The sequence below is a fragment of the Schistocerca cancellata genome, chromosome 9, assembly GCF_023864275.1.
Source record: "Schistocerca cancellata isolate TAMUIC-IGC-003103 chromosome 9, iqSchCanc2.1, whole genome shotgun sequence".
Lineage (NCBI taxonomy): Eukaryota > Metazoa > Arthropoda > Insecta > Orthoptera > Acrididae > Schistocerca > Schistocerca cancellata.
In genome coordinates this window covers 384997040-385011696 of record NC_064634.1, presented here as the reverse complement: position 1 = coordinate 385011696, position 14657 = coordinate 384997040, and the positions used below count along the sequence as shown (strand labels likewise).

The 14657-nt window shown below is 43.6% G+C and overlaps 1 protein-coding gene across 1 annotated transcript in view; it reads right to left on the bottom strand.

Moving 5' to 3' along the window:
• The window catches only part of LOC126100360 (cellular tumor antigen p53-like), a 96579-nt gene that overhangs the window by 37641 nt on the left and 44281 nt on the right, over positions 1–14657 (bottom strand). The window contains exon 5 of the mRNA XM_049910970.1: positions 775–997. Coding sequence (XP_049766927.1) covers positions 775–997 — 223 coding nt within the window. The remainder of the gene's footprint in view (positions 1–774; positions 998–14657) is intronic.

The following is a 14657-nucleotide window of genomic DNA, read 5'->3' as shown; positions in this document are numbered from 1 at the left end:
CCATTACTATTCATTGCAGTGAAGGATGTTATAATAAGTACAGTAGCACAAGTAATTGGTGAAGGAAAGATGAAAGCTATGGTGTTTGTAGATGATCTGATGATTTGGGGAAATAAGGAGGATGAAGTACAGGAGCAGTTGGACGTATGGGAATGAACAGTACAAGAATATGCAATGAAATTTAGTATAAGTAAGAGTGATTATCACAACAAGACCATAGGAGAGAGGAAGAATTGTTAGGGAACTATTGAGGAGAGTGGAGAGCCTGCTACAGGAAGATGGAAAAAAACAACAGAGAAATAAATGAGTGGGGGAGAAAAGCAGAAGCATTTCGGAAGAGTGTCAGAAGCCTGATATGGAGCAAGGATGTACCCCCAATCAGTAAAAAGGTTGTATACCGGACATACTATGTCCTGATCCTGACATGATGACAGCAACCTTCATGCTTACAGTCTGTGTGCTCCTTCCCCTACTGTCTCTCTGGCTTCCTGTTCTTGAATTAACTTAATTTCTGTCCCTCTTTTTTTTTTCCTTCACAGCACTCTTATTTGGAAAATGCACGCATGTGTACTAACTCTAACTCTCTCTCTCTCTCTCTCTCTCTCTCTCTCTCACACACACACACACACACACACACACACACACACACAGAATGAACTTCTGTTCTGAAGATATAGTTCATTAAATTATAATTTACAGAAAGGAAACAAGAAAAAATATATGTAACACAGGTAAAAAAACATTCACCAATTACAATAATAAACAGCTACTCACATGTCATTCTCCAGAGTAAAGATTATTCCCATTGGTCGCCTGCCAATGCCATTCTGACAACTGTTGAGACAAGTAAATTGATAGGAAACAGTGAAATAATCCATTCCAGATTGTAGACTTTCTACTGGAACAACAACACTTAACCGGCCACTGTTCACATCTGAGCAATATAGAGCAGAATTTGTTGAAGTACAGCGTAGGACATGTTGTACCAATTCCACATCTGCAAAACACAAATGAATATTATCAACAAAGATTGAACTAAACTCAAAATAGCCCACCGGGCTAGACGTGCTGCTTCCCAAGAGGGAAGGCGTGCCGGTCCCCAGCACGAATCCGCCCAGCGGATTAGTGTCGAGGTCCAGTATGCTGGCCAGCCTGTGGATGGTTTTTAAGGCAGTTTTCCATCTGTTTCGGCGAATGCAGGCTGGTTCCCCTTATTCCGCCTCAGTTACACTATGTCAGCGATTGCTGCGCAAACACTGTCTCCACGTACACGTACACCATAATTACTCCATCACGCAAACATTTGGAGTTACACTCGTCTGGTATGAGACGTTCCCGGTGGAGGGGGCAGGTGGGGGGGGGGGGGGGGTGGCAGGGAGAGGGAGATGGGAGTCCCACTGGGTGCAAACTGCACAATAACCCTTCAGTGTGGGGCAGTGGTGGGGTGGATGGACTGCTGTGTCCTGTTGTGGGGTTGTGAAGCACTGAGGGCTACAGCAGGATGATGCCCCTTTGTCGTTTCTAGGTTACCGGTTCAATACACAGTGCACACACAAACTAAAAATAACATTCTTTGCAAATAACAGCTACAAAAGTGATGAATAAGAAAAAAATTACCTGTCAACTTCAAGTAATAAATATGACCAATCAAGTTCAAATAAAAGTTAAAGCTTTGGGGGGGGGGGGGGGGGGAAAAACCTAAAGTTCATGTATTCACAAAGTTAAAGCCAACAAGCTATGTATAAAGGGCCACAACAATGCATTTAGTCAATTGTGAATAATATACAACAGAAATAAAAATACAGTGTCAAGTTTGCTGAACAACAAAATTACTTGATTCTTTGACTGGAATTACAGACGTGAAAGAATATGGAAACAGTTACGTCTTACAAGTGACAGAGGGAAGGTGAAAATTTTTAGAACTTAACTAAGGAAGACACACAAAGTGCGATGATCAAAAATTGAAGTTGGATTGTAGTGCAGTTACCAGTAATTCCACAAAGCTAATAAATATCTCCATGTAACTGCCTGCTTAAACACTGTGATAAAAGTTGAAAAAATGAAACTAAAATATAAATGAAAGCGCCTCCCTACCATCCTCAGTACCTTAAGCCAGGCAGCTTCCTCTATATTATTTGTGTCCCATTCTAGTAAACCACCTCTTAATTTTGTCACTTCCACTCTATGTGGTAGCCCATTTATTTGTATTGTTTTTAATTCTCTTTTATTTTTCATCTGCCTCATGTGGTGTCTGCTAACTGTACACAAAGAAAATGAGAGTGGCCATATTACTATGGAACTATTCTTCACAGTATATTGGCAGACAGCTGTTTTTGGCATTTAATTGTGTACACTATAACATGTTTAGTAAAAACCATGAAACTTGGTGGAAATGGGTGAGCAACTACCTAAAGACAGTTTCTTAAATTGTCAAAAAATGTTGGGTGCAAGGTCTGCCACAAACAAAATGAGACTGATGCTACAAAAATTTGTGTACTTAGTACAAACGTTCACTTAATTTAATCCCTTTCAAAATAGGGTCCATTTGAGTCTGTAAACATTTTTTGCTGAGGATCTCTACACAAAAATACTGTATATTTAAAGTCACATGATCTAGTAATGTTATTTAATATCAAATCTACCAAACAGCATTTTAGTTGCTGCCTAGAGTGTCTTCATACACCAAAAATTACACAAGTTATAACAGTGTTAATAACCATCATCCATGACAATTTCCTTAACAAATTAATTGTGTGACAATCTGATTTGCTACAAACTGTAGCAAATGAAACATACATGTTTACAATAAATCCCCTCAGTGCCATCTACATCTACATCTACATCTACATTTATACTCCGCAAGTCACCCAACGGTGTGTGGCGGAGGGCACTTTACGTGCCACTGTCATTACCTCCCTTTCCTGTTCCAGTCGCATATGGTTCGTGGGAAGAACGACTGTCTGAAAGCCTCTGTGCGCGCTCTAATCTCTCTAATTTTACATTCGTGATCTCCTCGGGAGGTATAAGTAGGGGGAAGCAATATATTCGATACCTCATTCAGAAACGCACCCTCTCGAAACCTGGCGAGCAAGCTACACCGCGATGCAGAGCGCCTCTCTTGCAGAGTCTGCCACTTGAGTTTGTTAAACATCTCCGTAACGCTATCACGGTTACCAAATAACCCTGTGACGAAACGCGCCGCTCTTCAACGAAATGCGCCGCTTCAGTATACTAAATAGTTTTAATGCTAAATGCGATAAACAATTTTGCATTTAAACGAATTAAACTAGAATAAGTAAATCTCCAGAATAACACATATTATGAAGTCAGTACTGTAGGGGCGCTGAGTGGAGACATCTCTATGTTGTGAGGATGGTGTTGTGGACCTATTGAGCATCTTTTGGTGCTAATAAAACATGCTTAGCAAATTAACATTTATTCATTCAGAGTTACAGTTCTGTGCCTTCTTGTCAGCCTCAGCTGATGCCTTGTGCCAGTGTCACGGTCGAATTCCACTGACTCCTGTTGCTGGCTCGGCTGGCTGGCCACCAAGGCTACTACACCAGCAATTCGCCCAAATTACTGTGGACTGCTATCTGGGAGTTTAAAGGCAAATGCATAATATATTAAAAAACTAGAAACCCACCTCGATTGCGAAAAAAGCAGCTAGTGTTTACTTAGGTTCCGGCGTAGATAACTACACCTTCTTCAGAACAATAAAACCCACAAGTGCCTAAGAAGACCTTTGTCAATGATTAAAAGAACACCACGGCTATACATTTATAAACGAAAAGCCATGGTGTTCTTTTAATCATTGACAAAGGTCTTCTTAGGCACTTGTGGGTTTTATTGTTCTGAAGAAGGTGTAGTTATCTACGCCGAAACCTAGGTAAACACTAGGTGATTTTTTCACAGTCGAGGCGGGTTTCTAGTTTTTTAATACATTAACCAACGACTGCTGACACGCTGCAATGTTGAAGGTTCGCAAATGCACGACACGAGTAAGTGCTCCACGCTGTGTTAGAGTACCCTCGATCCCATCCCGGAAGATGACTATGACCTTGACAACCCATCGGGATACACCGCACTGTCGGAAGTTGGTAGTCCACTGATCCTGACCCCACTGTAAAGGTAAGTTCTTGCACTCGGAAGTGCCTGCATCAATCATCAGCAACAGAGGCACCAGATGTCCCTCTCCCAGCAGTGATGTATATGAAGATGACAGTGTGACAAGCACGATGAGATGTACTGCTGTTGGAAGATCCTCAGTCTCCCCATTGTGATGTGGTAGGCAGTGACCAGTGTGAAGTCCCATGAGAGGCAGCTCATGGTTACTTGGATGCTGATGTCTCAGGAATAGCAAGCAGCATGTGCACTAGAAGTGTTGGAACATTTAATACATGGTTGTCACTATACCACAGTAATCACTGAATCGAGTGTTTCGGTATGAACATCATCGATCCTAATGACCATCTCAATTCAGAGTTGGAGAACTGTGGTATTTATGGAGACAGGCAAGATGTAATGACAAGAGGCCCTGTTGGACCGAATGTGGCCCGCTTCCTTAGTAGTGGTCAATGATTTCAGTTCTGCTGTGTCTGCTTAACAATTTGTTAAGACTCTTAACTGCATTGTCAAGTCAACAAAAGCTGTCATTACGCCTGAAGTAGTGCTTGTTGCCTCTCTCTCTCTGTCTCTCTCTCTCTGACTGTGCAACTTGTGCCTGGCCGTTGGTGTCAATATTTGTGTGCTCATGTATGTACACAATTAACTTACAGTGATGATTGTTTCTTGCTGCTGCATAGCCTGCCTGGTGTCGCCCGTGACTGTGCTAATGTGAACTTAAGAAAAATTATAATTTCATGCCCTTTTTTACTCTGTGGTGTAACATAACAGTGTAGGCACATCCATTACCTGCTTTCTGTCTTAGTGATACTACAATTTTCAGTGTTTATGATGGTAATATTAAAATTGTTTAAACTGTCATTAAAAAGGCTTTTGCCATGTGAATACAATGAGTATACTGTAAATTCTGAAGGCAACATGTGAAAGTCCACCAGAAGAGATTCAGAATAAAAGGACTACGTAATTTATAAACACATTTTTTAAAGTTGTAATTAGTGAACAATATGTATTTCATTAATAACGAAAGAACCAATAGACTTAGAATATTTTTTGACGGCAGGGAATGGGAGCAAGAAAGAGGGTTGTGTTTTAAAGTTGTACAAAATTTGAAAGATGGTCATGAAAGTGATTTTAGTTGTAATGAACATGATGTTAACATCAGTGACACTATATGAACAAGATGCACCAGTGCCACACGTACTCAGTTTCAGCTCGGTAGTCACAGGGCATTCTTAATAGCAGCTTAGCCTCAGCGCTGCAAAAGATAGATTCTGGCAATGTGTTCGCTGTATCAAGTGTGAAAACCTTTGAACCGTGCTCAATGCATTGAACTTGTTGTATTTCATCATTTGCGAATGACGGCTGTTTGTGGCTGTGAGAACTTTTAACTTTCGATGGACATTAAGACTCTGAACTGAGCTGAAATACGAATTTTTGCAGAGTGTTACAATGTGCTGCAGTGAACTAAAGACCATCAAACTATTTTCTCACAAACTATTAGTGTTAATGAGAAACTAAGTAGATATCAGACAGTTTTATTGCTGCAATTCAATAATCATAATACCAGATACTGAATATTAGTTTCTCGTTTTCTTAAAATTAAGGCTCTTGTGGACTTTGAGTTCAGCACCCCTGTATGATAACTTCATACGGGAGTTTGCTGTGTCTAGATGGACATACTGCTAGCTTCAGTGCACGCATTTATGAACTTTGCTGATGCACTGTTCACGTCAAAACCAGTGTTTTACCTCTTCTACTGTGTGGTCATTATTTGCATATGATTTCAATTCTACTTAATAAAATTAATTTTGTGCAATTTTCAATCATTAATGGTTGTCAGTTTCATTTATTTAAGTTAACTATTGAATCTAAAAAACAAAATCAGGAAAGACTCTCAAATTAAATTTTACAAAACTGTAGCAGCTCCCAAACTGCTCTATGGAAGTGAGACCTTGGTGATTACCAAGAAGCAAGAAAGCCGGATTAAGGCACAAGAAATGAAATTCCTTAGAGGTGTTAAAGGTTACACAAGAGAAGACAGGCTAAGAAATCAAGATATTAGAGACGAACTGCAAATCTTTAGCCTCAATCATAAAATTCTAGATTACAGAAGAAAGTGCAACAAACACCTACAAAGAATGGAGAGTGAGAGACTTCCCTTAAAGGCAAGAAATTATAAGTGCCATGGGAGAAGAGACAGAGGAAGACCCCGACAGAGGTGGGTACTGTAACAGGCAATTCCTGCCATATACCTGAAGAGAAGATGAACTAGGTGATTTTATTAATTTTATTTGTAAATGCTGCAATGTTTGATAGTTTTCAAGTATTGTGAAGATATTCAGTAAAAATTCAATGATTCTACATTCAAGTTGCCCAAAAGGATTGCAGCCACCTTTTAGCCATGTTCTGGAGCCAGATTTTTTACTAGATAACATATTTAGCCAACTCTCTTGATCACAACTTTTGAAACTATTTTATTAGTTGAAAGAGCGAGGGGACCTTACATATGGGGCTTGTTATTGGTATGATTATCCCAATGAGTAATCCAAAACCTAAAAACTGAAGTTAACCCATGAATGGACAGGCTGGGTCTCCCAGACCTAGGCAGATGTGAAACCATGTCCAGATGTCACGGGGTTGGATGGTCATACCCCATTACAGATGTTAGACATCATAGGCTGGGCAGAATGTAAAACGGGACAGGCAGTGAACTGTGGTGGGACTAACAACAAACTTCAATGCCGGGCGGGAGTACAAGTGCATTGAACAGAAACTGCACCAAACACCCCAAACAAAGGGCCTCTGTGGCATGTGGCAACATTAACACCAATGATATTGACAATTACGACTGAAATTAGCACATGACCTTCAGCACTGAACATTGGCGCAGTGGCAGAGCATTGCATGATTTGATGAAGCCCAATACCTCCTTTATTATGCTGACAAGAGGGTGCAAATCTGTTGTCTTCCTGGGAACAGCTCATTGACACTTATATTGTGGGATGTAGACAAGCTGGCTCCATTATGCTCTGGGGAACAGTTATGGAGCAACCACAGGTCCAGTGGAGCTCATGCAAGGCACCATGATAGCAAGGAGTACTTTACACTGGTTGCAGACCACGTACACCCCTTCATGACTATCATGTTTACCGATAGCAGTGGCATTTTTCAACAAGATAATACGCCATGTCACTAGGCCAGGAGTGTGATGGAGTGGTTTGAGGGACACAGTGGTGAGTTCCAGTTGATGTACTGGCCCCCCAACTCACCAGGTCTGAACCCGATCGGACACATCTGGGATGTGACTGAATGTGGTGTCACAGCTTATTGCCCCCCTTCGTGAAATTTATGGGGATTAGGTACCTTGTGTGTGCAGATGTAGTGCCAACTCCTTGCAGTAACCTACCAAGAGCTCACTACTTCCATGCCATGACATGTCACTGCTGTTATCTGTGCCAAAGATGAACATACCAGCTATTAAGGAGATGGTCATCATGTTCTGGTTGATCAGTGTACATTCCTTCAAAACCTGGAAAGTATGGATCAAGATATTTATCATGGATGATGCAAAAATATACTATGTAAAAAATTTGGAAGTACACATGCGACTACAACCTGCAGGTATGTTTCAAGTGACTAACACAGCTGATGATAACATACTCAGACTCGAAGAGCCAGTGAAGGGTACAGGAAGGAATATTACCCTTTACAATTGGTTCACAAGTTGCACTCTTGCTAGAAAACTTTTCACAGATTGTAAGGTTACACTTGTTTGAACACTGTACAAAAATAAAAGAGAAATTCCTTTGGAATTCTTGCCTCACCAGAAAAGAGAAATACATCTATCCATATTTGGATTTAGCAACAATTATGCATTGGTGTAATATGTGCTAAAGAAAAATAAATGTGTACTTTTGCTATCATCAATGTATACCAACAATAAAAATGATGAAGGAACAGATAATTTTAAGAAGCTACAGATTATTACACTCTATAAATCAACAACAAGTGGACTGGATGAAGTTGATGGGATGTATTCATAATATAATGTTGGAAGACAAACAAGATGGCAGCAATTGTGAATGTTTCATGTCATGAACATTGCTGATATAAAAGCACTTTTAGTATACAAAGTAAACACAGGATTGGATATTTCAAGAAGACTGCTTCTCAAGTAATTAGGTTAGGAACTGATAAAACCACATGTGGCACAGGGCAGCATGGTTGTCTGGGATTACTACTGAGAAGTAAGCTTTTCCAGAAGGCAAATGAGTTGACTGTTATGAATGTAAAGTCAATCAAACAAAATATTTTTGTAAAAGATGAGGAAGGTGGCTGTGACTGTCCCATTCATTCTATAATGTTATGTGAAGATTGTGAAGGACATACAAATCAAATCAGTAACATGTATATCGCAACGAATGAAAATCCTTTTTTATTAGATTGTATTATGTACTAAATGTGCAATATTGTGTGTGACAATCCTGAAGTCGTAACATTAAGGATGTGAACTCTCAACAGTGAATTTTTTTAACATTCAAGAATGTTTTTAAATTACTGCTTATTTTGGTTTTCAGATTTTTGGAGGAATACAATTTTTTTTGTTAAGAACAGTATGGAAAACTTAAATACTAATAAGCATTAAAAGAAGTATTTTTGACACTGCTGCTGAAAATTTATATTTTGCTTATTCTGGAACATAAATGAAACATACTGTCAGTCAGACCCGTCTCCACCCATCTGTTCTAGGGTTTAAAGTGGTAAGTTTGCATAAGGGCTCTGAGCTAATTAATGATGAAGTAGCAAAACTATTCCACAAGAAGATTGGAGATGAGCAAAGAGAGCAGTGAAGTATGGCATTTGCTAACAACATAATATTCAAACATGACTGTGGTTGTGGTATCTCTGAGGAGCTGATGGCAATTGTGTTTTGCTTTCAAAAAATTATCTTAAGGCCGGAAAGGTACTGACACTCTCTGACTGAAAAGCTCTCAGCCACCTACAGTAATGTAAGGTGCTGAACAGGTGCCTAATGCTGTGTGTGATATTTCTGCAACAATTTGACTACACAATCCAGTATAGGGGAGTAAGAATAGTGTCAAGGATGTTTTAACTAGACCACCGTTGGAGGAAGTAGACAAACATCAGAAGAAAGCTGCTGACAAGTTACATCTACTTTATATAAAGGGAGTAGATGAAGAAAAGGAAATATGTGTGATATGTACTGATTGCAGAATGGAGAGCCTATGTTGAAACTTGTAAAAATTAAATTCCTAAATTATATAGCAAGAGGTATGAGAAGTTGCCTTTTTTACAAAATTCTTAATGGGATTATTATAGGAGGCAAATTACGCAAACAGAGCACTGGAGTCTTTCGGGATGACCAGCTGGAAGTTCTAGGATTATATTCATCTGAGTAATGCTCACCAAGAAGTGCATACACATACTCAATGTGTTGTGACAGTGCCACAACATTTAACAGGGCCGCCACAACAGTACACACAAACGGCGATAGAGGCGCTCCGCAACTCGGCTGAGCGCGGGAGCGCCACCTAGCTACGAACGGCGCCGGCCGCATGTCACGGCACGGCAGTCGAACAAGAGATACTGAGTTGTTATCATGTAACGACCTATTGTTTCTAAGTGAGTGTGTTTGAATATCCACGCAATTATTGGTGATTAAAGGTTATAACACATTTTGGCGACGAGGTCGGATATTTTCACTGCGTTGTGGATTTGTGTGTTTGTGATGGGGCAGACATGGAACAGCTTATGCAAGCGCTCATTGAACAACAAACACAGCTGACGGCTGCTATTCAGGCGTTGTCGACGTCGCTTACTCATCGTCTGTCTTTCTCTTCTCCGCCTCCATTCCCTCCTTACGACGAGGCCGCTGAAGATTGGGAGGATTATGAGAAGCGTTTGCAGCAACACTTCTTGGCTTTCGGCGTTGTCGACGCTCCTATGTGAAAGTCGTTATTTCTATCTTGGATTTCCCCACGGATCTATCAGCTGCTATCTCAGTTAGCCCCTCTGCGGGAACCAGCCTCTCTGTCCTTCCAAGAAATGTGTGACTTATTGTCTAACTATTACCAAAAAAACACCCACGTCGTTGCCGCCCGCGTGGCATTCTACCGATGTCGTAAACAGCCCCATCAATCTTACCGGGCTTGGGTGGCGGAACTACACGGTCTGAGTAGGAAACGTCAGTTTGTCACAGACACTCATCATGAGTCTTACACTGATTCAATGGTTAGCGATGATATTCTACGGCTTGCTCCTGATAAAGAAGTTCGGCAACGTGCCCTACAACTGCCAAACCCGTCGTTGTTGGAAGTTCTAAGCATCGCTCAATCCTTTGAAGTGTCTCACGCTGCTGGTGCGCAAATAGACGTGTGGTGTGATGTAGGCCCTTTACAGTCAACTTTCGACACGGACAATTTGCCTGTTTCACAGGTGAACGAAGATGTGGCGGCAGTTCACTCGCGTAAACAACGTCGCGTTGGGCCACAACGCTCGCAGCGAAAACAGCAACCACAGAAGCACGTTCATTCTGCACTTCCTTCTTGTCCACGTTGTTTCGTACAGCATGACAGGGCCGTGTGTCCAAAACGTTGGGCCACGTGTAATTCATGTAGGAAAAAAGGCCACATTGCTTCTGTGTGTCAGTCCCCTAAAGTTCCTGTCGACGAGGCCGAGGCATCGGGCATGGATGTTAACTGTGTGCTTTCTCAAACAAATAAGTTGTTTGTTACTGTTCGTGTTCTGGATAAAGACATTCGCATGCAAGTGGACACTGGCTCTGCAGTAACTCTCATTAATTCTCGCACGTATTTGGAGTTGGGCTCCCCTCCCTTGTCTAAAGTTACGCGAAATCTGAGAACTTATAATAAACAGAAAATTTCTATCATTGGCCAGTTTGATGCTTCCACTGCCTACAAGTCTGTTGTTAGGCCCCTCACGTTTTATGTGGTGGATCATGCGGGCACTGAAAACCTGTTCGGTTATGATGCTTTCCAGTTGTTCGGGTTCTCCATTGATGATGATGTGCACCTCATATCTGAGGATATTCCGTATCAACAGCTGGATGGATTGTGTTCTGAATTTTCATCTGTGTTCTCTGCTGGTCTGGGTCGTGCCAACGATTTTGAAGCCCACATTACTGTTAAACCTACAGCTCGCCCTAATTTTTTCTGGGAATGCCCTATTCCGGTGGCGTTGCGTGCACCTGTCAAGGCTGAGATAGACAGGTTAACAGCTTCGGGGATTCTCCTTCCTGTTAGCTCCAGCGAATGGGCATCGCCAATCGTGGTGGTTTCTAAACCGAACGGAGTCTGCGATTGTGTGGTGATTTTAAAGCCACTGTCAACGCTCAGAGCCTCATTGACACTTATCCTCTTCCCCGTCCTGAGGAGTTATTTACCAAGCTCGCTGGGGGCCAGTTCTTTTCCAAGCTTGACTTATCGGAGGCATACCATCAGTTGCCACTGGATGCTTCTTCCAAGGAATTTCTCGTCATCAACACTCCTTGTGGGTTGTATCAGTACCAGCGGTTACCATTTGGCGTCGCTAGCGCACCGGCCATTTTTCAGCGGTTTTTGGAACAGCTCACGGCTTCCGTTCCCGGCTGCGTAAACTATCTGGATGACATTGTTGTCACGGGGGCCTCCACTGAGGAGCGCCTTCGCAATTTGCGTTCACTGTTTTGGGTTTTGCATTCGGCTGGGTTGAGGTGCAATCTGGACAAGTCACAGTTCTTCCAACCCTCCATTGTGTATCTTGGTTTCCACTTGTCCCGTGAGGGTATACATCCTCTACGTCAGCACGTTGCGGCCATTAACGCTCTACCCCGGCCATCTACGGTCAAAGAACTTCAGGCATTTTTAGGCAAGATTGCTTATTATCACAAATTCATTCCATCCGCGGCGGCGGTAGCTCATCCTCTGCATCAACTGTTACGCAAAAACATCCCTTTCTGTTGGTCTGACGAGTATGAGCAGGCTTTTGTCCACCTGAAGGCTCATTTGCAGTCGGTGCCTTGTCTTGCCACATTCCTTCCGGGTCAGCACTTGGTTCTGGCGACTGACGCGTCACAGTATGGCCTAGGGGCTGTTCTCGCCCATCGGTATGAGGATGGGTCGGAACGACCCATTGCCTATGCTCCCAAGACCCTCAACGATGCGCAACGGCGTTACTCTCAAATCGAAAAGGAGGTGCTCGCTATCATTTACGCTCTAAAAAAGTTCAGCATTTTTTTGTATGGTTCTAAGTTTCACCTCATCACCGACCACAAGCCGCTGGTCTCTCTGTTCAGCCCATCGGCGTCACTTCCGGATAAGGCAGCTCACCGCCTGCAATGTTGGGCCTTATACTTGTCTCATTTTCACTATGAGATTCACTATCACCCCACGGCCCAGCACGCAAACGCTGATGCATTGTCGCGATTGCCGATGGGTCCCGACCCGGTTTTCGATCGTGATGAACTACTCTGCTTCCACATTGATGAGGAAGAACGTCGTGCGGTCGAGGGCTTTCCACTTACAGGTTCGCAGGTCGCTTCGGCTACTGCGCGGGACCCAGTCCTGCGTCAGGTGATTGGTTTTGTTCAACGGGGTTGGCCGGACAGGACCAAGGGCCGGGAATCGAATCCCCTTCGCAACTACCATGCCTTGCGCCTTCGTCTGTCTGTTCATGATGGTGTTGTTCTTCTGGCCACGGATGGCGTATCTCCACGGGTCGTGGTGCCAGCCTCTCTTTGCAAAGATGTTCTCAAACTGTTGCAGGAAGGCCATTGGGGTATTTCTCGGACTAAGTCCCTGGCCCGCAGGCACGTTTATTGGCCCGGTATTGATTCGGACATCGCCCACATGGTTGCTGCGTGTGGTCAGTGTGCTCAACAACTGGCTGCACCTCGTACAATGCCCTCTCCATGGCCTGATCCGGCGCAGCCATGGGAATGGGTGCACGCTGACTTTGCCGGCCCCTTCCTCGGTACTTATTGGCCACTGTTGATTGACGCCTTCTCAAAGTTTCCGTTTGTTGTTCAATGTCCGTCGCCCACCACTGCGAAACGGCGACGACGCTGGCTTTGTCCAAAATCTTTGCGCTAGAAGGTCTTCCATCCACGATCGTCACGGCAATGGCCCTCAGTTCACTTCGCAGGCCTTCCGTGATTTTTGTACTGGACAAGGGATTCATCATGTTACAGCACCGCCCTTCCATCCGCAATCGAATGGGGAGGTCGAGCGCCTTGTCCACACTTTCAAAAGCCAGATGAAAAAATTCCTTAGTGATTTTTCCACAGATGACGCTCTGCTGCAATTTCTGAGTTCTTATCGCTTCACGCCTCTGGGTGATCGCAGCCCTGCTGAACTCTCGCATGGCCGCCAACTGCGCACTCTACTGCACACCTGTCAGGCCTTGTGCTGTGTCCCCTAGTGTGGGAAAATACTCGGTGGGCACCGACGTGTGGGCACGAGGGTATGGACCTTGCCCTAAATGGATTCCATGGGTGGTCAAGGCTCTTCGCGGCCGCCGGCTTTGTGAAATATGTACGGACGATGGGTTGGTTGTTCGCCATTACGACCAGATGCGCCGACGAGTGGTGGCCACGCCGGTGCCACCGCCCCTTCCTTCGGCTCCACCAGCCCGAGAAGCCAGTCCTGTCGCTGTTGCCGATCTACCGCACGTGTTGATGCAGCCGACGTCGCTACCGCTTCCGAGTACGCCGGAACCGGCCCCAGTCGCAACGCTGCCTTCTCCGGGACCCATCTCGCTGGAGCACACCCCCAGGTCCACGACACCCATGGATACTGCTCCGGAGTTTTCACCCATCATCTCGTCCAGGAGGCACGTTTCATGCACGAGCTTCCATCCTGGACATTTTCGACCATACTCTCGTGTCTCTCCGCGGAATCTTCTTGGGGCCTCACTAGAGGCCATGGATATCTCCGCACTGTACATGTGTCCAAGGAAGTGAGTGTTTTTTTTTTTTTTTTTCAAGGGGGGAAAAGTGTTGTGACAGTGCCACGACATTTAACAGTGTTGCCACAACAGTACGCGCAAATGGCGATAGAGGCGCTCCGCAACTCGGCTGAGCGCGGGAGCGCCACCTAGCTACGAACGGCGCCGGCCGCATGTCACAGCATGGCAGTCGAACAAGAGATACTGAGTTGTTATCATGTAATGAGCTATTGTTTCTAAGTGAGTGTGTTTGAATATCCACGCAATTATTGGTGATTAAAGGTTATAACACAATGATTATGTACATATTTGTTAAGAAGAGTGCACAGACAGCTGGCTGCATATGAGAAATATGACAGGGTGGAACACCATGTGGTATCCCGCCAATGAGAGATGCACAGTATTATTCCTTGTAAAGTAGTGTTACTGGCTGTGGATATTTTCAGGGTCTTTCAAGCCTCTAGACGTGGAATGAAATATATATTTGGTATTTTGGCTGTGTGTTTGAAATGTATACAGCTATAACTGATACAGAGGGCAACAAGCGAAACTGTACTTTCCAAACTGGA